The sequence below is a fragment of the Petromyzon marinus genome, chromosome 28 (genome assembly GCF_048934315.1).
Source record: "Petromyzon marinus isolate PM22_M1 ecotype Great Lakes invasive population chromosome 28, UKy_Petmar_22M1.pri1.0, whole genome shotgun sequence".
Classification (NCBI taxonomy): Eukaryota; Metazoa; Chordata; class Hyperoartia; order Petromyzontiformes; family Petromyzontidae; genus Petromyzon; species Petromyzon marinus.
The window spans coordinates 4,922,126-4,947,731 of record NC_133694.1 but is presented as its reverse complement, the minus strand read 5'-3'; the positions used below and the strand labels follow the sequence as shown (position 1 = coordinate 4,947,731).

The following is a 25,606-nucleotide window of genomic DNA, read 5'->3' as shown; positions in this document are numbered from 1 at the left end:
GCTCAATGAGTGCCATCTACACCACTCGCTGCTTTTTTGGCTAGCCATCGAACAAAGGTGGTCTTCACTGCATCGCGCGCTTTCAGATGCGCTTCCGCGGCCGTATGGAACGCTCTTCCTTCTGATATTAGGAAGCCACTGGAACTATCCACCTTTAAATCTAGATTGAAAACTTATTTCTGAACTGATTTTTGCGTTGAGTTTGTCCTTCCCCCGCACCTTCGATGAGCACAAAGTTCAACATACATACAACGCAGTTTCGAAGTGCGCAGCAACATACCTTGACGGGTGAACGGGTCATCATTTCTCCAGAGCCACGTGGAAATATGCGAGCTTGAGCGATCATTTCCAGCACGCTGGTTTTACCCGAGCTCTGGTCTCCAACCACTACCACCTGTCAACAATTTAACAAATTATTACATTTTTCCAACAATGCATTTTAATGAATATTCGTAATGCTAAATTTCTGTTTTAATTGAGATGCTGCTTTTTGTTTCATGCATAATTTGTCACCACAATGAAATAGTGCTATATTAGTGTACATCTTTGACATTTTCAATCTAATTATTTCTTGTTCATGAATTATCATCCATGAAATTTCGGGACAAGTTTAAGCATGTTTGTGCGAAACTCAATAAAACATGCGCATACTACATTATGAAAAAGTTTTGATGGCTGGCTGGCGCGCAGGTGTACATTCGTGGTGGTGCCGTCACCACGCACATAAGCGCGATGGCGTCACCCGCACATTTGCACGATGGCGTCACCCGCATCGCACAACCTTAAGCCGTCCGCAATTCACACGTCGCCCACCCTCAATCCAGGCCGTCTATCCCGTGCAAATGCGTGGGCAATGCTAGTGTAAACGAAAATATAAAACCACAATACACATTTGTAGGGACCCAATAAACCTGGCAGTCAGTGGTTGGGAAATGTGGTTGTTCATGTTTCATGCAGAATTATTTTGGAAAACACTCAAGAAGGTATTCTTGGTTCTTTTGGTAGAGTCATGACGTTTCGACTGCAACACAAGCAATCGTCATCAGGTGTGAAAACCACAGCAAGAAAATTTGAAAAAAGTGGCGTTTTTTTAATGTAGCACCACGGAGAGCGATTTGGCAGTTATTCAGATGGACGAGTCCATCTATGTTCGGAAAAGAGGAGGGGGGAGACGAAAATAATGGATGCGGTCTGAAAGCCACCGTAAGCGTGAACAATCAATTAAGACCCGAAATGGTTTATCAAATCCTTCCAATGATTGCTAAGCCAGAATCCATCTTCTCGGTTGAAATTGTCTCTGTGTTTGTATATGTGGATAGCCTCATGAACGAATCTCTCATAGTAGCCAGATGGCTTGCAAAGAACCTCTGTCTTGGAGAAGTCAATGTCATGTGAGCCTAATGAATTATAACAGTGATCTGCCACGGCCGAGGTGTTGGTCCATTCCGTGTTTTAGGTCTGCTTTGTGTTCACGAATGCGGTCCAAGACATGTCGTTTGGTTTTTCCAATGTAACTACTACCACAAAGGCAACTTAGTTTGTAGACACCAGGGTAATGTATGTCTGGAATCACATATTTTACAGACGGAATCAGATCACGGATTTTATGTAATGTGTTGAATCGGACCTGGATCTTGTGTTTATTCAAGATTTTGGAGATCTTTTTTGTGATCCCCACTATGTAGGGTAAATTGATGGTTTTGAAAGGCTCCTCAAGAGGGTCCTTCTTCATGGTTAGAGTGATAGCTTTGCGGATTGTGTAGTCGGAGTAACCATTAGCCTTAAGAGCTTGGTGTACGTGCTTGAGTTCACTGGCTATGTGTTCCCAGAAGAATTCCCTCATCAAGACTCTGCGCCATAGAGCCCAATGCATATCCGACCAGGAACACATAGCCAGTGAACATACAAACACAGAGACAATTTCAACCTAGAAGATGTATTCTGGCTTAGCAATCATTGGAAGGATTTGATAAACCATTTCGGGTCTTAATTGATTGTTCACGCTTACGGTGGCTTTCAGACCGCATCCATTATTTTCGTCTCCCCCCTCCTCTTTTCCGAACATAGATAGACTCGTCCATCTGAACAAACTATCAAATCGCTCTCCGTGGTGCTAACGTTAAAAAACGCCACTTTTTTAAAGTTTTCTTGCTGTGGTTTTCACACCTGATGATGATTGCTTGTGTTGCAGTTGAAACGTCGTGATAATTTTATTGTTTAATATTTTAATTATTTTATTGTTTCCCTTCTACGTGACTTCAACGAAAGAACCAAGAATATGAATCCCTGCAGTCACGGAAGCTTTAAATCAAAACTCAAGAAGGTGTTTACTTTCCGAAACAATTCACCAACGCCTATAATCACGAATAATCTGAGATTGTCTCACCCGTGGCAACTGATCCTGTGTGTTGTAGTTGGCATCATAGTCCGAAAGGATGTCCAGAACTTCTGAGTACATTTCAATCAACGACTTCTGTTTCATCGGGAAGAAAGAAAGCAGAGAAGTGTTAGGATCACGATTCTTCGGCAGCGGTCATTGTCCAAATTGAGGTAAACAAAGTCCCTCGCTTGTGGTCACTCCTCTGTATATATCACCTTGACCTTCCTCTGATGGATACCCTTGTCGTCCTTCTGCAGAAGCTGCTTTCTCAACTCCTTGTTCTCCTTCTCAAGCTGCTCCAGAATCCGCTGGTACTTCATCTGCACAAGCGGCACACTGAAAATTATCACTGCCGAAAACTGATTGCTCATATAATAATGAAACAATGTTACATGCGTACTTCTGGATTTTGTTTTTTTAATCAGAACCACAGTTAATTTAGATTTGACTCCAATAAAGAAAAATAATAAAATGTTGATTGACATAGCATATCAAGGATGCTATACAGAATCAGTGGGCATATTTATATTAAGAGGCAGTTAGACACAGGCAAAGTTAAAAAGGAAGGTCTTGAGTCTGGACTTGAATAGATGCAAGGTGTTGACAGCACGATGACTGGTTGGGCAGAGTAAGTTGAAAATATTCATAGCCTACAAAAGAATACTCTAAAGTGCTTTGTTGACCCTTCTGTATTTTCTTGATGAAGCAATCCATATTCATGGTTACGTTCATAATCAGGAGATGGATCTGTTGAAGTGATACTCGGTGTTGGTTACCTGAGTCGTAAGCAGCTCCTCCTGCAGTTGGTCAGATCTGTCCTTGTCTGAGATCTGTATAGGAAGAGTTGGAGCAAGATCACTGCAGGGATCCACTCAGCAATCAGCGAGTCAGTGAACAAAACGATGGCCGAAGCTACAATAGGCATAATCTAATGTATAACAAAAAAGCAACTTATAATTAGCAGAAGCAATGGCCAGGTGTAGTGGCATCACTGACCATTATGAATTTCACTCTTGACCTTAAATTTGTAACTGATACCATATATATTTAGCTGTAAAATTCAGTATCGGTTGCATATCAACATTCATGGCATGTACAAGTAACGTCAGTTCGACTTCAGTAAGTTACACTAGCGCTTCCCACTGTCATGAACACATATCCTATTATGTTTGTTTGAATAGTTCTCAGTCTCTTCAGCACCCTACTTCATTAACCAATGAGGGTTTATAATGTAAGTGATCCCAACCCATGTATTCACCATACAGATGAAACCTAAATATGCAAACACACTGAAAAATACACTACTTTAAGACCATGCTACCTACAATCATTGCAATGGCGTTGGGTAGCTGCACAAAAACTACATAATTGCAGATGCCCTAATTAAAGTGGGACAGGTCATAATTAATATTTTTTTTCATTATGCGCTGAAAATGCAGTGTTGAGCCGGATTAGTAGTCGGATAGCTGACCACCAAGGTCTTGCCAGGAATTATAAGCGAGATATAAGCGAATATCAGACACTCTTCTATACACGAGATTTCTATGGGTACTTAAATTTGCTCCCATATTAATGGTACTGGTCAAGCATCACATAGCAGGGCCTTCCCTAAATACAATCTTTAGACTGTGGGCTTTCTTGGGTAAGTAAACTTGGCATCATTAACAATTTGCATCATTATCTTGTAGAGGTAATGTTTTCACAAACTGACATGGCAATTGTTCAACGCTGCCTGGATGGCCAGCTAGGGCCAAGCAAGATCAAGCCAGGTCAGGCAACGGCAGGTGGCTGGCTGGCACACCTTGGGCCTGTACTGGGGCGTGGTGGGGAAGGTCTGTGCCGCCGAGCGCCGGGCCTCCTCCTCGTGCTGCTGGATCTGCTGCTGGATCAGGATGAGCTCTCCAAGGAGACCCTGGTCACCGATATTGGTGACCATAGCAAGGGAGCACGCCCCAGTGGTTTATTGGTATGCACAGGCAGGTTGGGAGGTTGGGTGAGGGTTTAGGGCAAGCACGCAGGGGCGGGGGGGGGGTAGCAGTAATTGGTGGGCAAAGCCAGAGAAATGACACAACACAGACAGTACATACATGCAACAATGGGAAAATAATGTTATCAGTTATTGTTCTATAACAAGGTGACAATACCCATTGAGCTTCATCCAGAGGAGACCTGGTTAGAGGGAGTTACGACGAGGGGACAGCATTTTGCTCAGTCCCTTGCAGGTATTTTTGTCGTTATCGTGGATTCAAGCTGTGACAAACAGGTCTCAAAGAGTATTTAACATGAGCAAATTGGTGACTGTTCCACAGAATTGATTGGGAATCTCTGGGAAATACCCATTGTGCACACTGGCTTTGTGGCTGGAATGCTAATAGGCTATCCAGCCACAAAATATTTAGTGTTTTTAATAAGACAATGTAACAAAAATAAATACACAAATAAAAGCAACTAAAATGAAAATTCATGAACGTGGCTTTAACACAACAGGGCAAGGGCACAGGACAACTTCAGTAAAGACTACAGGCAGGATGTGAAGAAAGGAGAATGGAAATGGGGTTTTTAAAACCTCCCAATGCTATATCTACTTCATTTTATCGTAATTACGCGTCCCATATAAAACAATGAATACGCCTGCAGATGCTTTTAGCTTTAAGTGAGTCCTTATACCAAATGGAGTGGGATCAGTTTACATTGTAGCAGTCACTTATCCAATTAATATCATTTATTTGTCATTCAGAAACACATACAGTACTGCCCTTGGGAAGCGCTAGTTTTGTATATTTGACATTTATAGAAAAAAAGACGAGTCCTGTTATTAAATGGAGACCTAGCATATATTTACTAAATCTAAACTAAACAATAAATTACAGTCAATTTATTTTATGCATACTAAACCAAGCTATTGAATATACTGAATTTAAATTGAATACACAATGGCCAAGCAATTAATTTCCTTGTAAGAGCAAAAACATGAATAAAAATAAAACACGCATCAGTTGCAATGCTTTGTGAATTGAGTTATGCAAGAATATTGGAAAAACAGTTGATTGGAATTATAATTATTCTTTGAAATACTAGACAATCAACAATTTAGATCACCGGGACACTCTCCAACTGGAACTTTACACAAACACAGGTCAACAAAAGCATAATTTTAATGCCGGTGTGAGGTTCTTTTTGAAGAATGAGATTTTGTTCAACAGCCAAGTTGGCACTGAAAGGGTCAGGACATTTTAAGCCAAACAAGTATATAATAGTGAAACTCAGCTATCCAAGCAAATGCCGCAGAGTATGCTCTACCTTTTTGTATTTCTTTTCCCCATCTGCGGCCGTGCTGAAACCCAGGCCCCCATCAGATGCATTCATGCTTGTTGAGGCAGCTGGCTCTGAAAAAAAAAGGTAAATGTGGAGAAGCACAACCAACGCGGGGAAACACAACCGATGTGTGCGCGCGAGCCCCATTTGCAAAGCCCAACATGCGTATAAGAACCGTCCTTTTAAATTCAGCCAAGGCGAGATGAGCGGATCAAGGGACACCTTATGAAGCTGAATTCATGTTGGAAACGTGTGAAGACATTACAATTGAGGTGATGTCTTTTCATAGATATCATTCAAAATTACATTTAATACATAAGTAGATCTTACACACAAACGATGAGGCCAATGACAATATGGCCAAAATGTGTAGGTATGTTTTTTTTTTTTACATTCGCTAATCGTATGAATTCTCCGTTTTTGAGGGCAACAGACGGCAGTCAAGCAAAACCGTTGTGGCGCTGTATTTGGCTCCCACGTCAATGCTCCCTGCCTTCACAAACTCGCACTGACCAGCGTGGCAAAAGATGTTAAAATAACCCCCACGACCTACATCCGGCAGTGACGTGATACAAGGGCTGTAAATGTACATATATACATATGAACAGCTGACATTATATTCGTTATTTTATAAAATTAGGAACACACATATAAGGATATAAACACACAAAATGCAACGACCGGCTCACCCTAACCTCGTTGTGGTTTTGTCGAGATGAGAAGGTATACCTATTGAATATCCACATAACCCCATCGCAATCAACCGACAGCTCGGCACACTCATAATGCAACAAAATTCACCGCTTGCTCAACTCGCCGTAGCCAACGCAGAAATGAATGGGGACACACAGCTTGCCTGTAGTTCATAAACCCTATGCTGCTCTCTGCGGGGCTGAAGAAAAACAATCAGAGAGGGGAGAAGAGCATTACACACCTAACAAGTGAAGTGGACCTGCAGCTCCTTTGATATCTCTAAACAAACTCTCACCTGCAAAAACCAGCAAAAGCAACAAGAGAAATAAAACAAACAATGAAAAAAAATAACAAAACCATTTGCCGAGTGTGTAATGCATCTGTATGACCAGTGCAGAAAAGCAGGTTTAAATGAAAAGGTCATGCTGATTAGAAAAAGCTTATCTTTCTCAATGCCCTGTAAAATAAATATGTTCACAGTGCGCATTTATCAAGATTAATCCAATTGAAATGTATCTGTACAATTGGAATGCTATAACTCGTATAAAGAAAAAAACCTTCATTGTAAAATGTATCTGCAAAAAATACAAATACTTCCTAACTTGGATAATTGAACTAAAGGTACGGATGGAATGTCCATCAGAATTTACATGTAATGAAAAAACTAAACAAAAGCATTGGCCAGTTGAAAAAAATTCCTACATACCAATAAATCACACACACAACTCTACTTCCATAGACCAAGGATTCTCAATAATATTGGCCAAGTGAGCCTGATTTAAATGATATTCACTGGTAGTGTTATTTACAAATTAACTTGAATGCAAGGTCTTGGATTACAATTCGAGGGTAAAAAGCACTTTTGACAAAAATCATAATACAGCCAAGGCACTGTTTACTCACCAGCTGTGATTTCATGTAAATTATATTTTTGCTTATAGCAATATGTTCAGGAAATAAATGCCAATTTTGAGGTCTGCTAGCTACGAAAGGGCTTCAGGAGAATTATTCTGTAGTTTTGCTACTCCTCAATGGGAGGAGCGCAGACAGCGGTTTACTAAGTAGTCCATAGTAAATTTCCAAAGTAAACAATGTTTTTTTACATTTTATCAGTTAAAGCCCACTGAGCTATATAGCTCTTCTTCAGAAGCTACCTGGCTAAAGATGATAGCTCAATGAAGTGACTTATCACGTGAAAATTTCAATCAGCCAAATACTCTAAATGCATGTCTCTCGATGTGGAGGGAAAAAACGGAGGACCCGGAGAAAAAATCTCCATAACCACAGGGAGAACATACAAACTCCAAATATGCAGGTGTTGGGATCAAACCATAAACCTCCTGCATACCAGGCGAGGTAGTTAACATCTCGCCACGATGGCACCACAAATAAGGCATCCACACTGCTAATATATATATAATCACATGAAGGATCTGAAATACCTGATGCCAAGGAGTCGCGTAGCCGCTGAAGGAACTCCGTCACCTTGTCAGGATTCGGCAGGAACTTGGCCAGGTCCTCCCTGTCTGGCAGATTCTGTGAAATCTTGTCTGTAAGCAGACCACAAACAGCGCATACATTAGTAACCAGGGGTGGAGAGGTTATATAGAGGCAGAGTAAAGACATCCTGCAGCAAAACTCTGCTAGTATTTAAATAAAATGTACGTCATTTGCAGCATAAGTTGATAATATAAACATTTATTCGTTAACTTTTCTGTTTTGAAGGTTTGTTAATTACACTCCAAAGCAACTATGAACATATTTTAAAATGTTCTTAAGATTATAAAAATGATAAACATAATATATAATGCTCTGCCTTGAGTTTCTATTCTTAAGTAAGAAATCTTACAGTGAAATCTAAAAGTATTTTATACTTGTTACAAACACATTTATGTATACAGTATTACAAATCCAACACAATTGACTGAGGTTAGAAAAAAGTCCAAAAAAACATGCTATGGCAGTCTCATAATGATTACTAAGTATCATGAGACCTCCTTTGCCACTAACAAAATATAATAGGGTTTTTTCCCTTTTTTCTGGCAACAAAACTGAAATCTTTTTACAAGGATTCATGTCTGCAACACATTCCTGTGGAGGGAGCTGGTAGGGACGTTGGGTTGCTCGGTCAGTGGCCAGGGTCAGAGGCACCACGTGGTGTATTCCGCAAATATGCCCGATTGTGAGGGCGGGCACAAGCCGGTGTGAGTAGGTTAAACGTTGAGTTTTATAAGGGCACCACGGGTTGACCAGCCCCTCCCCACCCAGCCCCACCCCCCACCCAGTCCCACCCTCGCCACCCAGCACCTCCCCACCTTCTCCACCCAGCCCCACCCAGCCCCTCCCTCCCCACCCAGCCCCTCCCCACCCTCCCCACCCAGTCCCACCCCTCCCATTTTTGGATGCACGACAGACGGACACAATAATCCCCTGTGGGCTGGTGTAACCGGGAAGTTCCTACCAGTATTAACCACAATATCTGCAGTCAAAATGCAAAAAAAACATACACTATGATAATATATGCATTGTCCTTGGATATATATTATCACACAATACCTCCAGTCAAAATGCAAACAAAAAACATACACTATGATAATATTTGCATTGTCCAAGGACAATGCAAGGGCAATGCATATATTATCATAGTGTATGTTTTTTGTTTGCATTTTGACTGCAGGTATTGTGGTTAATGCAGAAATGAATCCTTGTAAAAAGGTTTCAGTTTTGTTGGAAGAAAAAAAATGGGAAAAACCCGATTACTAGGTAGTCATGTCACACCGAGGCAGAATATGGTAAATGTGCGCATATATAAGTGGATAAGCTTACCAAAGTCGATGTATTTGTCGAGTTCCCAAACAAATTCTGGAACCACCCATGAGTACTCGGTCAAGTCTGGCAGCATATCCTTCCATTCATCATATTTCTGAAACATTATTCACAGACCCAAACACAACCCATGAGGCCTATCCAAAGAACAATAAAGTATTAAGTAAAATAATATTCCACATACCACTGCACGGCTTAATTATTAAACGACAGCAGCCACAATCATAATTCTGCTGACCAAACAGATAAAATAATTTGGATAGTAAAGACGACGTTCTAGAGCAGTTCCAGGAAGAGATGCATCTTATCATAACAAGAAAATACAAAATACGTTTACTGAGCAAATTATCTTACAAGCTTGATGTTTCGATTTAAAGCTTTCGTGACTGCAAGGATTCATCTTCTTTGGTTCTTTCGGTAAAGTCACGCAGAATGAGAATAAAATAATAAAGACAGCGTCTTCTGGTCCTGTTTCTTCACCTGAGGACGGCTACTTGTGTTGTGGCCGAAACGTCGTGAGAATTTCATTGTTTTATTTTATTATTTTATTCTCATTCTACGTGACTTTACCGAAAGAACCAAAGAAGAAGCTTGATGTTCTGCAAAGATGTTGTAAAAAAAGACCAAGAAGTTGAAAGAGAACTATGCAGTTTGATGACTTGAAGGAACAGGAGCAATACAAGCAAATAACGAGGCTCAAGATGGGAGAAGATAGGAGTTTGAGCCAAGAACCCACCATTGGGTAGAGGATTAAAGAGTGAGTCACAAGCGGTATCAATCAAATTGAGGTGCACACATACCTGCTTGGCAGTATAGCTTCCTCCGACTGCCGTACCAAGCACAAGGTACCTCAGCCGCAAGAGCCGAGCTGCAACCCGTACCAAAATAAAAGTTCGGGCATGTGTCCGACCTCCTCCTGCGTAGCCACCTCCTTGTCCAGACCGGTGATAATTATAACCACGTCCACGTGTGAACGCCGAGTAGTGTCGTACAAGTGCGCGGTGGTATCGCAGGTGGTGGATATGATGTTGCTGTTGTGCGCTTGCATCCTGAGGTATGTAGCGCCGGGCTTGGCAAAGAGAAGGTGGCAGCAGGCAGCGAAAGTGGGAGGCGCGGCGAGCACCAGCCATCAGGCCCACAGGCCCATCAGACAGGACAAGCCATCCCTTCTGCTGTGATGACAGCCTAGGATAGACATTGGTGTGTCAAAACAAAGTATAATAATAAACAATTTATCACGCATGCATATTTCGCAAGTCGGGCAATGTTCGATCAAGAACTTGGAAGGCACAGAACCAGAGGTCAAGGTCCCTCGTGTGCCCGCCACAACAGATGAGAGCCTTGAGCTGCTGCTTTAAGGTAGATGCTGATGGATGCTGCGTACGTGCCGTGGGAGAGAGTTCAAGATGTCTGGTGCAGCTATGGAGAAATGCAGCTCGGCCAAGGCAGTCCTGGTTCTGGGTAAAATGAGCAGGTTGTTAGATCCCGAAGGACCCAGTGGTTTTCTGTGACGAGAGGTATGGCGGGCGACCTTGAGAAAGAGCTCGGTGGCACAGGATAACGATTTTGTACTCTATCCTTGATTTTACAGGGGAGGCATGGCCATGCCTAATACCAAGGACAGTACGTGACAGGTTGTTTTGAAGATGCTGTAGTTTGATATGGTGTTTTTGCTGAAGTCTGAGCACGACTGGCGTTGCAATAATCAACGTAGGTGTATATGCAGGGGGTTTTAGTCAACATTGAGAGGATGTGCCATAATTCTTTGAGATGCAAATTGCATATCTTTATCATGTTGAGCATGTGATCGTTAAGTGAGAATGAAAACTCAAGGTGATAGCAAAGATTTTCATGTGATTTGAGGGACCAAAGATGGAGCTAGAAATGAGTAGATGCTGAGATAACAATACTGGTGAGCCGTTGCCTGGTGCCTCGGTTTCATAGGTGATTTTACCAAAAACCAGTGCTGTAAGGTAGAGGTACAATTGGCAAGGTTCAGTGGGCCCTGGTCGGAGGTTAGAGTGAAATACTGTATAATTAAGTGTCATCATCGTAGGTATGAGTTTGTGGTAACTATGGACGCGGCGGCTGATTGGGGAGATACAGACTGAGAAAAGTAAAGGACCTAGAATGGATTCCTTCAGGACACCTGCGGTCGATGCGATGACTGGGTTTAGGACTTCCAACTTTGATGTAGAACCTTCTGTCGGAGAGATAACCATGTGAGCCACTGAAGAGCTGTGCCAAATCAGATTCTAGGCCTTCAATCAAAATCTTGTGATTTAAAGTGTAAAAGGTGGCAGATATGTCATGGCTGACAAAACCAACGGTGGAACAGAAATCAATGAAAGCTCAAATGTAGTAGATAATCTTGATGAGTGCAGTCTTGGTAAAGTGGTCTGGGCAGTAGGCGGACAAGATAAAGGGATGAGGTGATGTAATATTTGATTCTGACAAGTGTAAGGTGCTCAGGAAGTTTGCAGATGACTGATAAGTTGGTGAACATCGTGGTGTAAGGTAGATACAGGCATGCTGTTGTTGCACTCAATTTATATAACCTCAGATGAAATCCATTTACAAGATTATTTACAGAATCTACACTTCACACATCTTCCACACTACTTTGCTATTCACATCCACCCAGGCACTGAATTCAACTACTGACAACACATATGCTCACTATAAACTGTGTACAGTTATAAACATTAGATTTGAACGAGTCATGCTTTGAGGCTTGGCAATCGGGAATGTCTGTATTCTCTATGCTGAAATGAAAAACAGAGAGGATGCAACCTTGTTTTTAGCAAACATCTCTGATGGTGCCAAGTTAATTCAATGACAGATAAGTATCCAAAGATGTAATGGGTTAATGAAATGTCAATTTCAACCACAAGGCATGGACCAGGACCAATGGTGATTTGAAATATATTTAAATGAAGAGTCTTTTCTGAGTACATTTATAGGATGCCATTCTAAGGTGTGTAACAACATGACATTTCGGCAGTTATGAGAGCTCATTTATCTGTCTGGCTCATTTATATCGTTTTACAAGGTTAAATTAGGCTCAAACATGACCCCAGTGGTGTCTCGCTAACACGAACTTTACATGGCCATTATGAACTCCGACAATTCCATGGCCTAAACCCAGAACATCAACACTGCTTGCACAGTTAAATCTAATATCGCACATTGAACCCCCCCCCCCCCCCCGTAGAGAGACCTCAGTTGTGCAGACCCAGTGCTCTAACTTGGCTACTGCACTCGCCCTGAAAGTTCCCGATAGGGTTAAAATCCTGGATCTCAGAGGACTCGTCTGACAGCCGTAACACGTGTGACACAGCCATCATAAACCGACTGCGTGACAGACGCCCTTCCGTCGTTCGACGCTTTAAGCCAGGACCTCGGTTGTGCTGGAGGGGTATCAGACATTGCTACGGGTGTCTCGTCAGTGGCAGAGCCAGGCACATATCACACAGTATACTTAATGCTAAAGGGCCAATGGTCCCCCGTCTCTGCGTCTCACCGAAACCACAACAAACGTGAAGTCGTTAAAAAAAAACATGACGCAACCATTGAGAAACAAAGCACCCCGGCCTCAAGATTCAAAACTCATTTCTTTAGAACGGCTTGTTTTGCTTTATTTTGTCCCCCCCCACGCCCGCCCGCACCTACGATTAGCGCGGCTGGCGAACGTACGGCGCGAACGAAGTTCAACGTGCGTGCATTACATACAACAGGAATCCGGGAGCCCCGACTTGGTGCACTAATTAAACCCATCGTGAACTTGACGTGGCCACGACATACACGCCGAGGCAGACATCCATCGCCGCAAGGTTCCCCAAACCCACCAACCCATGACCTCGTGAGCGGCGGTGACATTTTACGACACGTCCATGACGAACACCTTCCCGAGCCACCAGGCCCCATCCGCTGGCACAGCAAACGCGACCCGAGGCAACGGGGCAGCAGCCTCGGTCTCGCCTGGTGTCAGTCGCACCGCCAACCCCCACGCCTTACGCGGCGGAGCGTTCTAGGCCACGGCGGTACAGGCCCAAAAGCGCGGCCTTTTAACACTCTCCCCCTGAGCGCGGGCGGGAGCACGGCCACTGGTGCTTACCGAGCTAATGTGGTGGAGGAGGCGCGCAGCATTGTTCCGCGCGCGGGCGTTCCTTAAAGCCTAGCGGAGCGAGTTAGGGGGGGAACGCCGCGCGCGACGCCCTCATCGGCGGCCGGGCTGTCAGGCCGCAAGGGCAGGTGGGGTCCGAGCAAAGCCGCGCATGCGCACGAGGGGGGTTGGTGGTGGGTGGGGGGTGAAGGTGAGCGAGGAGTCGAATCGATTGGTTTGCGCGTTTGAACTAAAAACAAATAAAAGAGAGTCGATTTTGAAGTCAAAGACTGCGTATCGCGGTGCTGTGTGTTGGAATCGAATCGGTGGTATATTTTGTAGAATCGATATATCGATACGTAGATGTTCCGACCAAAGACAAAGCTCCCCCCGGTGTAGCCTTAACAGACTGTCGGGGGCAAGTGCCGTTAGCGAGCAACTACAAAGGCCGGCACGGCACACGAGAGGGGGTGGGTGGCCAAGACCACACCCGGCCACCTTTGTCTCCCCAGTGGCGACGTATACACCGCGCCAGGTGCTCATTTGAGGCTGAGTCGACCTAGGGGAGACCCAGGATCGGTTCAGATAGTCGTCACTGGGGTGTTGGTGGCCGTGAGTGGGAATCGAACTCGGGTGGCCAGGTTCGTAGCGCAGCGTAGCGCTAACCACTACCCCACCATCAACACCACCGGCACCACCACCGGCACCACCAACACCACCACCAACAACAACACCGGCATCACCACCACCACCACCGGCACCACCACCAACACCACCAATTGAAATAAAGCAGTCGGTCACATTTGCGTCAAGGGTCAGGATTCAACGAAAATAGATGCGCAGACGAGATATCGCGAACAACTATTATAATATTATTGGTTCTTTCGGCAAAGTCACGTAGAAGGGAAATAATAAAATAATACATTTTTAACAATACAATTCTCACGACGTTTCGATTGCAACACAAGCAATCATCATCATCGTCAGGTGTGAAAACCACGGCAAGAACATTTTATTGTTTCATTTGCGTTATTTTATTATTTCCTTTCTACGTGACTTTACCGAAAGAACCAAGAACACGAATCCCTGCAGTCACGAAAGCTTGTAAATCGAAACTATTGTAATTTCAACTTGTAACGCGGGGGGCTTGCCCGGGTTAGCCATGCGGCAGGGCCGAGCCGGCAAACACCAACAATGCCCGCGCTCTGCGGTCCTCTGCATATGAAGGTTGTTCAAGGGGTGCCTTTGCGGATGTGTATAGCTTTAACTTTAACATAGCCTTTTCTGTGACCAGTCACAAGCTAATCACTCAGCCATTTCAATGCTAAATTCTATGCTAATTCCTTTGTCAAGGAGTGCCTCTGCGGATGTGTATACTTTAACTTAGCTATTTCAATGCTAAATTCTATGCTAATTCCTTTGTCAAGGGGTGCCTTTGCGGATGTGTATGCTTTAACTTTAACATAGCCTTTTCTGTGACCAGTCACAAGCTAATCACTCAGCCATTTCAATGCTAAATTATATGCTAATTCCTTTGTCAAGGCGCTTTGTTTCTTCTCACACAGCTTAAAGGTCGTGACCTCAGCGTGGCTTTCTCCAGCGCTGTCCTCCAGACAGTCTCGTCCCCTTCACCTGATGAAGGCCGCTTGTGTCGTGGCCGAAACGTCGCGAGAATATTATTGTGTTATTTTATTTTATCAATTTATTATTTTATTCTCATTCTACGTGACTTTACCGAAAGAACCAAAAAAGATTAAGGTTGTTGTCGGCCAATGGACGAGTGGTTTGTTAACACGTTGGGAGGACAATCGGAGCGAGGCGGCACTCTTCATCGCGGACCGATCGGAGCGGACGCACGAAGTCCACATTTACGCCGCGGTTGGTTGGAAGTAATTAACAGCGACACGTCGTGCTACTCAAGTCGTGAATGTTGCGGAGTTACTCTCCGACACACCGGTGGGCTGAAGTAGCAACTAATCGGCGCGTTGGTTTTTTTGTTGTTGTGAATAAACCTCACTGGCCGTGTCGGGTGGTGGAGGGTTACGACACATTTATAATTGACGCGATCAAACCCAAAAAACCTTTATACAGAATCACCCAGGAATGTCTGTCCTTAACGCTCGTGACGTCACCCCACATCGACCAGCCCCCCTCATCAATATTCATGAGCAGGTGACGTCCTCCAAATGGACACCACCCCCACCCCTCATTAATAATCATCAGTGGGTGACGTCACTCCACATCGAACAGCCCCCCTCATCAATATTCATGAGCAGGTGACGTCCTTCAAATGGACACCACCCCCACCCCTCATTAATAATCATGAGCGGGTGACGTCACTCCATATCGAACAGCCCCCCTCATCAATATTCATGAGCAGGTGACGTTCTCCAAATGGACACCACCCCCACCCCTCATTAATAATCATGAGTGGGTGACGTCACTCCACATCCAACAGCCCCCCTCATCAATATTCATGAGCAGGTGACGTCCTCCAAATGGACACCACCCCCACCCCTCATTAATAATCATGAGCGGGTGACGTCACTCCACATCGAACAGCCCCCCTTATTAATAATCATGAACAGGTGACGTCCTCCAAATGGACACCCCCCCCCCCCCGTTCATAATAATTAATTAACTGGTGACGTCACTCCACATGGGGGGCCGAGGCGCCTCCTCCCCCCTCCTCCTCAGCGTCAACTTACAACCCTCACTACGAAGGCAAGAACCCTCAAGTCACGTGATCTACGCAACGCTATTGAGGCATCAAAGTAAAAAGGACGTGATGAACAAGAGATTATAACCTTAATATGAAATAGGTCTGTGTCACCGCGCCCTTACAAATTGCACACGAATTGATGCAATGAATATATCACGTCGCGGTCTGATTTTCGCTTGCAAGTTTCAGATTTACTGCAATACACCCCCGTCCTTGGACGGGCAAAAGGCGAGTTTAGAATAATGTTGGTCGCGAAAGCCTAAGTGTTAAACTGAGGTTTCACAACATTGATGTGATCCACTAACCCTCGTTGCCTCCACAGTGCTGGGTTAGAGGCCACTTTCTCACAACTCAATGGGCCCTACCTGTTCTTGTGATATTAGTTTGATATATATAACTGGTTGTGCGCTTTGATGTGCTTTTAGTAGGAATAAAGATGACTTTACTTCAAAGTTATTCGGTTGCATTTCACTCAATATACGCCTTGTTGGTATAGCTCTAAAAAATTATAATCGTCACTTTGCAATCTATAACGCTTACAAGAAGAAAACTGAACAACTAAACACATTCGTTAACACTGCCTTAAGAAGAGTACACTGTATAATAGGTGATGTTTTGGGCAATCGCCCTTTCACAGCGCATAAGCCAGAGGGGTAAAGGTTTTGGAGTGCGCTGTGAAGAAGATCCAAAGCCCACAATGCCCCCTGTTATATATCTTTTATTTTAAGACCACAGTGTTATTATTGAAGCATGTGTTACATTTTTGTTTGCGATTTGTGGTTTTGCAACACGGCCCACGCAGTATCTCCATATCTCCATATATATAAAAGGCAAAGTTGTGATTATGTGTCTGTTTTTTCAGTTTATTTATTTTGGTATAGCCCTGTGAGCCATTCGGCTCTTGAATCGGGTGCAACCACAACAAACAAAAACACGAACAAGAAAAACATCTTAAAGTGGCTATGTGACTGTGCAAACAGAAAATCCATGGAAAAAAAACAGCAAAATATTCTTGAAAAAAGCACCGTACACCAACGCTGTGTGCAAAAAATCCCAGTGGGATGCAAGTCAAACAACAACAACAACCACAAGAAAACTTAGATTAAAGCCATCAGTCTAACTCCATACTACAACAAAACAAACGTCCAAACCAAAAAACTTTTCGAAATCACCAAAAAATAAAGCCTTAATTGCAACGTAACAGTGATCACAGAGACTGTGACCGAATTTCTACAATAAACTACATAAATAACATGTAACACCAAATCCTAGAGCCATAGCTGGCTGCATGAGTTACTCCACAACAACAGAAACATCAGTCGGAGTATCAAATTTTTCAATGCACCTTTAAGATCAGCACGCTAAATCAAAATACAGATAATACTTTGCAGCGTCATCCGGAGCGAAACATTTTATTTTACGCCAATGAATGGCAGTGACAGCTCGGGGTGTACAACTCCTCTCGAGCATTCTAGATTTGAAGCTTTCGTGACTGCAAGGATTCATACTCTTTGGTTTTTTCGGTAAAGTCACGTAGGTAAAATAAAATAAAACGAAAACAACTAAATTAAATCACGACGTTTCGGAGGCAACACAAGCGTCCGTCTTCAGGTGGAATAGTCACAGCAGAATATATGTGTCAAGTGCACAGTTCTGAGACGACCGGGATTATATACAGGTTATGGTTGGGGGAGCCAGAATGGGACGTGGATGGGTGGAAGGGCTGAGTTAAGCCGCCTTTTGTTAAACTGCAGGGGGTTCGGGGGGAAGGGTGGTGCACTGCACGAAAGCGGATTAAACCCTTTTGTTATGCTGCAGGGGGGTTCGGGGGGAGGCGATGGCACGTTGCACGAAATCGAGTACAGCCCCATTTTTGAAAGCAACGAAAACGGCTGTACAATTATAAGGCAGCTAAAGTTTGACACACAACCACTGAGAAATGGAAATGGCTGTACAATTAAAAGGCAGCTAACGTTTGACTTGATTTATAACATCTTTCCAGTGGTTGCGCAATTTGAAACCATTCTCTCGGTTGAAGTTGTGTCGATGTTTGTATATCTGGATGGCTTCATGGACAAATCTTTGGTAATAACCGGGAGGTTTGTAGAGAACTTTGGTATCAGAGAACACAATGTCATGAGAACCCGCTGTGTTGAAACAATGATCAGCTGCGGCCGAAGAATTCGTTCTGCCGTGTTTCTCTAGAGCAGTTTTGAGAGAAGATCTCATTGGTAGCGATTCAAGTTGCAGTTTATTGGCAATAGGATTCCAGACCCTGGGGGCATCGATAGCAAAGGCCCTTCCTCCAGTATGTGTACGGCAATAGGGAATGTGAAGCTGGTAAATGAGCGAAGACGTGAGGTCAAATTTGTTCTTTGAAACAGAGAGGAGATCCAGTAGGTAGTCTGCGGATTTTTTTGTAAGTACATCGTGAATAAATAAGATCTGGTGCACAAGCTGTCGAACATTAAGAGATGTTAAGTTTGACCCAATGTAGAGATCACAGTGGTGAGTCCTATATGGGCAGTTCAATGTAAATCTTAAGGCCGAGTGATAGATGGAATCAAGCATCTTCAGTACAGTACTTGGGGCTGATTTATACACGATGTCACAGTAGTCAAGTAGAGGCAGTATGGTAGCTTTTATCAATTCCAAACGGAACATTGGGGGGAAGCAGTGCTTGTGTCGATACAGAAAACTAATTTTTATTTTTCTCTTTTTACCAATATAATCAATGTGATCTTCAAAATTCAGTTTTGAATCCAGAACGACCCCAAGATACTTATAGATCTTGACTTGCTCTATTTGATAATTATTTAAGGAATGTGTGTCTGTTCAAAATGTTGAGCCTACTTCCCGACATGCAACAAACTTGAAATTTGCCATGTGGGCACTTTCCAGACTGTACACCATGCAAAAATTATTAAAATACACTTTTGTCTTATTTTTTTGGGGGGGGGGAGCTCAATAATGCATCTATTTTTTGCACGGCAAGTGAGCTGTGACGTCAAATCTGTCACGTGACCCGCCCATGTGTAAGCGTAACGAATTGTAGTATAGCGGTTAGCGCGCTGCGCTACGAACCCGGCGACCCGAGTTCGATTCCCGCTCACGGCCACCACCGGTGACGATTATTTGAACCGGTTCTGGGCCTCCCCTAGGTCGACTCAGCCTCAAACAAGTAACTGGTGTGTTGTGTGTGAACATTGCCACTGGGGGGACAAAGGCGGTCGGGCGTGGTGAATCCAAGTCCCGGGCGAAGCTGGGTAGTAAAGCTAGTCATTATATATAATCGGTGTTTTGCATTACCTACCGATGACCGCATGAAAATAAACTGCTATTTAAAAAAAAAAACGGTTACCGCTTTGCTGCACAGATAGAAATGTAGATTTCCTGCACTTACGATTAGCACGGTTGGCAAAGTAGGGCGCGAAATAAGTCCAACATAAATCTTGACTTAGAGCTTTCGTGACTGCAGGAATTCATATTCTGTTGAATCTTTCGGTGAAATCACGTAGATAGGTTCAAAGAAAAAAAACAAAAAAATAACAAAACACCACGACGTTTCGATCGCAACACAAGCGTTCGTCATCAGGAAGAAAAAAGAGGGGGAAAGCTGCTAAGGCAGACTGTTTTAAAGGTTTAAAATGGGTGTAGCCCAAGGGTCATACCTATGTCCAACATACATAATGATCTCCCAGTGCGGCAGGTGAAACAATGGGGGGATGGCGAGCAAGTTTTTTTAAACCTCTCCCCACTCCGGCGCCTCTTCTAAGACGTCTGGTCAGTGTGGAAGAGTAGGCCAAATACCCTCCACAGCTCCCTCCTAGTGGATGCCCATCCGCCAGCAGTGGCGTGAGCAAAGAATAAATTGCAGGGTTGCACCTTTACCTTTAAACTGAGAAACGAGAGCAGATGGAACCACGCGGTGACTTAAGCCATCGTGGGGTTTGTACGTTCGCACGTGCCAACACGTGCATGCGTTAGCGACTTTCCACTGGAAATCGATTACGCAAAAAGGGTTACCCTGCTTACAGATGAGCGTTGGACAACCCGAATACTCGGCTCGGGGTGACATCACGGGGATTTTAATGTTTACATTTTGGATGTTCGGTCTGTGCAGCAGGTGGCATTTCGCGTTGGTTGAATTTCGAAAAATTCGGACGTTTGCAAGATTCAGGAAACAATGTAGGTACAGCACTTGGCGATTGTTCCAGCAGAGGGCTCTGTGAACACAACTCAACAATGTGAACGAACGCTTTTTTGGGGGAGTATTTTATAAAGCGCAGAAGTTGCATACAAAATAAAAGTTCGTGATGGCAATAAGATATCATCATATCTGGTTTCTCCGTGGCAGTGTTAGAGGAATACATAAAATATCGGTTCTTTAAAATAATTAACTCAGAATTATTCACTCACCTCATTTTGGGGCCGATTATAACATTTCCTGGAATGTGCCTCATCACAGAAGCTAAGCAGGTTGAGTCTGCATGGTCGAGTCTGCATGGTCCAATTGGATGGAAGTTTTTTTTTATATATATAAGTCGCAGGGCTACGTAGTGGCCAGCAGAGGGCAATACAACACATCCCATTGCCGCCCGACACAATGCAACCACGTATATGCTCCCCGCGTTCACCAACCCATACTGACCAGTGTGGTGAAGCATGGTCAAACAATGTCCACGACCTACAAGGTACGGGGAGGCCTTCAGCCACCAGTGGATTGACGAGGTGCTGTACATGCGTGCATCATGATGAATTTTATTTTTATTACAACATCCAGGGAATACAATGGTCGAGTAAAATTACATTTTGCAAACACCAATTCTTAGAATATAAAATTGTTTCAAAATCTCTTAGAAACCCAATGAACCTGTTTGTGACTTAAGCAAGACGATGATTTTATTCGCACAAGAGTCCAGAGTTGAACTCTCAAAACGACTACCAAGTAAATTAAATTAATTCTGGGAATCGAGAGTACGAAAAGCAAGTGTGTATCAGCTCTCCGATTGGCTTCAGTGTAACATTGAGGATAACCTGTAAGGCAATGAAAGCTTGTACTAGTTCGCATCAACCCCCCCACCCACCCCGCTGACATTTCTATGAATTGTCAATTGCTTGGGCTCATTAAAACATTCCAGCCGCCTCCACATGCTGCTTTCCGAAGGAGGGAAACCCCCCTACAAGCAACGTCGAGTGGGACCCGACTGATGATGACAGTGCCATCGCCAAGCCTCACCCATTAACCTCACATTCGAATGTCACGCGTGGGAACGGAGGTGTGATTTTTCATGAAACGTTTCGTCTGTTATAAATACTTGTGTAATCAATAACGAGTAATTGATCAGAAATCCTGACTCTGGTCAATACTAATGTAATCTTTCATTGACATTTAATTAATATATACTTATAAATGTACTTACAAACATATATTGACTTAAAACATTCAAATCTAATGCCTCTGCAACAACAACAAAAAAAGCACAAAGACGTACCAATGTGCCCCTTGGTGCTTCATTTCTTAAACAACCTTTTCCTTATTTTTGGTTCTTTCGGTAAAGTCACGTAGAAGGGAAACAATAAAATAATAAAAATATAAAACAATAACATTCTCACGACGTTTCGACTGCGACACAAGCAATCATCATGAGGTGTGAAAACCACGGCAAAAAAATTTGAAAAAAAATGTTTCATTGTTTTATATTTTTATTATTTTATTGTTCCCCTTCTACGTGGAATATGAATCTCTGCAGTCACGAAAGCTTTAAATCAAAATTTAACCTTTTCCTTCTGTCAACGAGATGAATGCACGCAAGTGAAGGGGTGCTCATCACTGCGTTACAAATCCCAAATTCCAGCGCAAGCAGCGTTCGGGAACTTGTGATTGCGAGGTTCAGCCAGCTGCGGAGGTCAGTGCGAAAGCACCAATCCCCCCCCCTGCCCCCCTGGGAGAATTTTCGACCGGAGGAAAAGTGAGGCAAAAACTCCTCCACATTTAATACATTCTTGCATTGTGAGGTTGCGTCCAGCATTTTATGATTTGCGCATGTTTTAACGTGAAAGGTTCACAGTTGGAAATGCTGTAAAATGTTTTCTAATATACTGTTCTGGCAGTGTGCCCAACTGTTAACATGAACATGTTCAGTGCCGAAAAATAAGGTGGCTTTGGTTTTTTTTAGCCACTCAGAATTATCTTGTTTATGCGTGTTATTTTGTCATATCTCATTTCATTGGTATTTTATGAATAAATAAATACGTATTTATATATTCATCAAGATACAAACCACTTAAAACAGGTCCCTTGGTCTGTCAGATTTTTGCAAGTAATTTCATGATAGGCAAAGCTAACAGGCAATGAATGTGTAATCCTGTGAAATGTAATTCTTAAGTGAGCACTTCATTGTGTTGCTCACTTTTTTCTATTTTGCACACATTACTTCGCAATATTTTTTTATGAAATGTGTGAATTTAAAAAAAATATCTATCTGGCATCGCAAATTCTCCCACAATTGACATTTGATTTTTTTTTCTATGAATTGGAACTGTGCATTCTGGCTTTGGACATTGATTGCAAATTGTACGTACCATTGAGGTAATGCGACTATAGACGGACAATCATTCACTTTTACCAAAACAAACACTTTTCAGCTTAAACCATTAAACTGCGAGCAGAAAACAACACGTTGCGTTTTTTTTGTACCACTAAGCTGGTAATTGCACCGGCGTGCCGGATAGGAGGGATTTGGTGAATTATATCCTCTTCATGAAAACATATACCATGCTCCTTTCGCCTACCTGTCATCAAGCCCGGCTGAAAACACGCATTGGTTGAATACTTTCAGGTTCCAGGCTGTTTTGTGCAAGCTTGCAACATTCCTCAAACGTAATTCCCAAACACCCAAAAATGTCCAAGCCCCTCCACACTGTCCAGCTGAGTGTCACTTTAGTACTTGCCCTCTTTTTTGTTTGTAAGCTCCGCTGTGCAAAACATTGCCAAGTTATTTTTAAAGTTATGCCTGCTTTCTCTCTAAGACAGATGGTAAAATTAGGAGTTTATTAGCCATCAGAATCCAGGACATTCCATGCTCTGCATACGGTTAATGAGTTACCAGATTCTTTAAAAAGCTAATGATGGCAAAAGCCATGAAAGAGTTTAGAGGGTAGCATGGGATTTGCGAAATTCAGCCCTGTGTTCTGCGCCTTTGCGTGATATACCGTAGCTGTTAGTGTTCAAAATAAACATTGTGTCTAAGGATTGCACTGGTCAAGAGTCACACCATGTGTTCGCTGAAGAATTATTTCATTGTACAGGCCCGCAATAAACAAAAAGAGTCCCATTTATGCCTGCCCGGTTGTCATGATTGATTATCTAATTGACCTTTAACCCTTTGTCAATCCACTGCTGGATGAAAACCCTCGCCATGCCGTGACGATCATCAAGGTTGTTTGACCATGTTTCACCACACTGGTCAGTGCGTGTTGGCGAAGGGGAGACGGTGGGCAGCTAGGATAGTTCAGAAATCACTCACCACTGTTCCATTCTTGCCTATTGCAATTTGGTCAGGAGCTAAATGCCAACGTCGAGGCCCGCAAGAGGGCTTCAGGAGAGACTTTATGTAGTTTTGCTATTTCTCCGTTGAAGGAGTGCAGACTACAGTGGTTTACTATATGGTCCATAGTTTGGGTTGCATGGCAACAGTCGCACTGTTGTTTGTCTTTCATTTTCCATTCATGAAAGAGATATGCGCATTGGCCTGTTGGTGTTCTGCTGCGGTTGATGGTCACACGAGTGTCTTCGAGGAATGTCGAAGCCGGGAGGTGCGCTGTTTGGGTCTCCAATGAAGTGTTTATTCTGGACGTCTGCGTTGTTCCACTCTGTCCACACGCGTGGACAGAGTGAGATTCTAGGGCGAGATTCAAGGACAGTGACAGAACGATCCCAGAAAGGGGGGGGGGGGGGGAATCGAGATTTTTAGACAATAGCCAGGGACATTGTTGAGGTCTTAGTTGATGGGTCAGTGATTGTCGTTGGCAAGAAAACGTGGAAACTCCCTTGCAGTTTGCATGTTTTTGATGGCCCACTGTTCACCAGAACAGGGAGCAAGGGGATTGGTGTTGGTTACTTACCAACTGATATTAGCCATAGCCAGGAATCTAACCCAGGTCACGCGGTTCATAGCGGAGTGCGCAAACCACTGCAACACCGCTTCCAACCACCCTGCACTCTTGTGGTGGTACATAATTTTTGCTGATGCAGAACAGGTGTGCTTATGTTGGGCTGATAACAATCGATACATTTCAAAAAAAGAAACAAAAAACAAAAATCCTAACAGGTGTCACATACCAAGTCTATCTTTACATCTGGGCAGTTTCTGGTGGCCAATAAATAAAATACCTACATCGACCTTGTGAATACTTTGCTGGTAACGGTATACGTTAACAAAATAACGCTCGCTCTAAACATTCGCAACTATGAGAGTTTTCACAAGGCTGTCGTTTGTTATTCTTAACAAGGAATGATGGGGGGGGGGGGGGGGGGGGGCATCCAAATAACAGCAGCCTTGAGTTTGCGTCACTGAAGGCATTTTCTTTAGAATTAACCTTTGCAAAGTTCATCAAACTAGAGACACTGTGCCCTGAGAAATGTAAATATTACGATTGTGTATGTTGTCAGATATGCAAAAGGTTAAGGGTTGTTCCTAATGATGTAACTGTCTTTGAGACACAGTCCATGCATTGGTTCTAAGTTCAATTTATATGTATTTTATCATCATCACTGGCCATGATGTATCCACTGCTAGATGAAGGCTTCTGTAAGCAGCCACCATCTCTCACGGTGTCACAATGTAACGGTCCATCGACCTTCTTCATGCAAGCTGATTTCTACACTCCGTCGTCACGCTGTATCTCCTATTGGGCTGCTACTCCACTGTTTTACATACAATTATTATGCTACATGAATATGCTTGGTTCTTGTTAACAACTAAAATAATTTTGGTTCTGACTTTGATATTATTTTTACAACGACCATCATCTAACCATAGCTTAAGTACAGTATTGCCAATTAAAGTTTGGGGTGACAATATATTTCGTAAAAAAAAGATCATCATCACCCATTGTCTATCCTCTTATTTTTCTTTTTTATGGTTAATGTTGATTTAGAGTTGCAGTTATAATTTTCCCTTGCGGTAGGAGTAGTGGAGTGTAGCGTGGCTGTGATGATGCCTCCTTCGTATTTGTGAACCTGGCATTGAGTCGTTATGCGTCCCGTGGTCTGTTCTCGACGACCACAGTCGCACAGTCGATGGCCGTTAATTTTCCATTTGCTTATTAAATTGAAAATCAAAGAAGACGCATGAAGACCTCCTCCCCACACCGCCGTCGCCATCTCTCGTCGTTCTGCGATGCCACAATCCATTAACACTTCTGGACAGTGAATAGACGATGGCTGATGATGATAACCCGAAGATAATACGTTTTGTACATGCTCCCATACCCGTCAACCACAGCGTGGACGAGCATGCATGACCGGTATGAAGTCACCCATTCGGCTCATATGTTCAAA

At 43.3% G+C, this 25,606-nt stretch overlaps 1 protein-coding gene across 4 annotated transcripts in view; it reads right to left on the bottom strand.

The window, feature by feature from the left end:
• OPA1 (OPA1 mitochondrial dynamin like GTPase) overlaps positions 1-13,504 on the bottom strand; it is a 31,045-nt gene extending 17,541 nt beyond the window's left edge. The window contains exons 1-11 of one of the 4 annotated variants that reach the window (XM_032962222.2): positions 13,332-13,504; positions 10,015-10,399; positions 9,215-9,311; positions 7,831-7,938; positions 6,630-6,683; positions 5,681-5,766; positions 4,182-4,292; positions 3,157-3,210; positions 2,596-2,700; positions 2,387-2,473; positions 281-394 (exon numbers count right to left, since the gene is read on the bottom strand). In XM_032962222.2, coding sequence (XP_032818113.2) covers positions 281-394; positions 2,387-2,473; positions 2,596-2,700; positions 3,157-3,210; positions 4,182-4,292; positions 5,681-5,766; positions 6,630-6,683; positions 7,831-7,938; positions 9,215-9,311; positions 10,015-10,399; positions 13,332-13,363 — 1,233 coding nt within the window. In that variant the 5' untranslated portion in view covers positions 13,364-13,504. The remainder of the gene's footprint in view (positions 1-280; positions 395-2,386; positions 2,474-2,595; positions 2,701-3,156; positions 3,211-4,181; positions 4,293-5,680; positions 5,767-6,629; positions 6,684-7,830; positions 7,939-9,214; positions 9,312-10,014; positions 10,400-13,331) is intronic. The other 3 variants (XM_032962224.2, XM_032962223.2, XM_032962225.2) reach the window with 3 other exon arrangements.
• Positions 13,505-25,606: the final 12,102 nt, after the last annotated feature.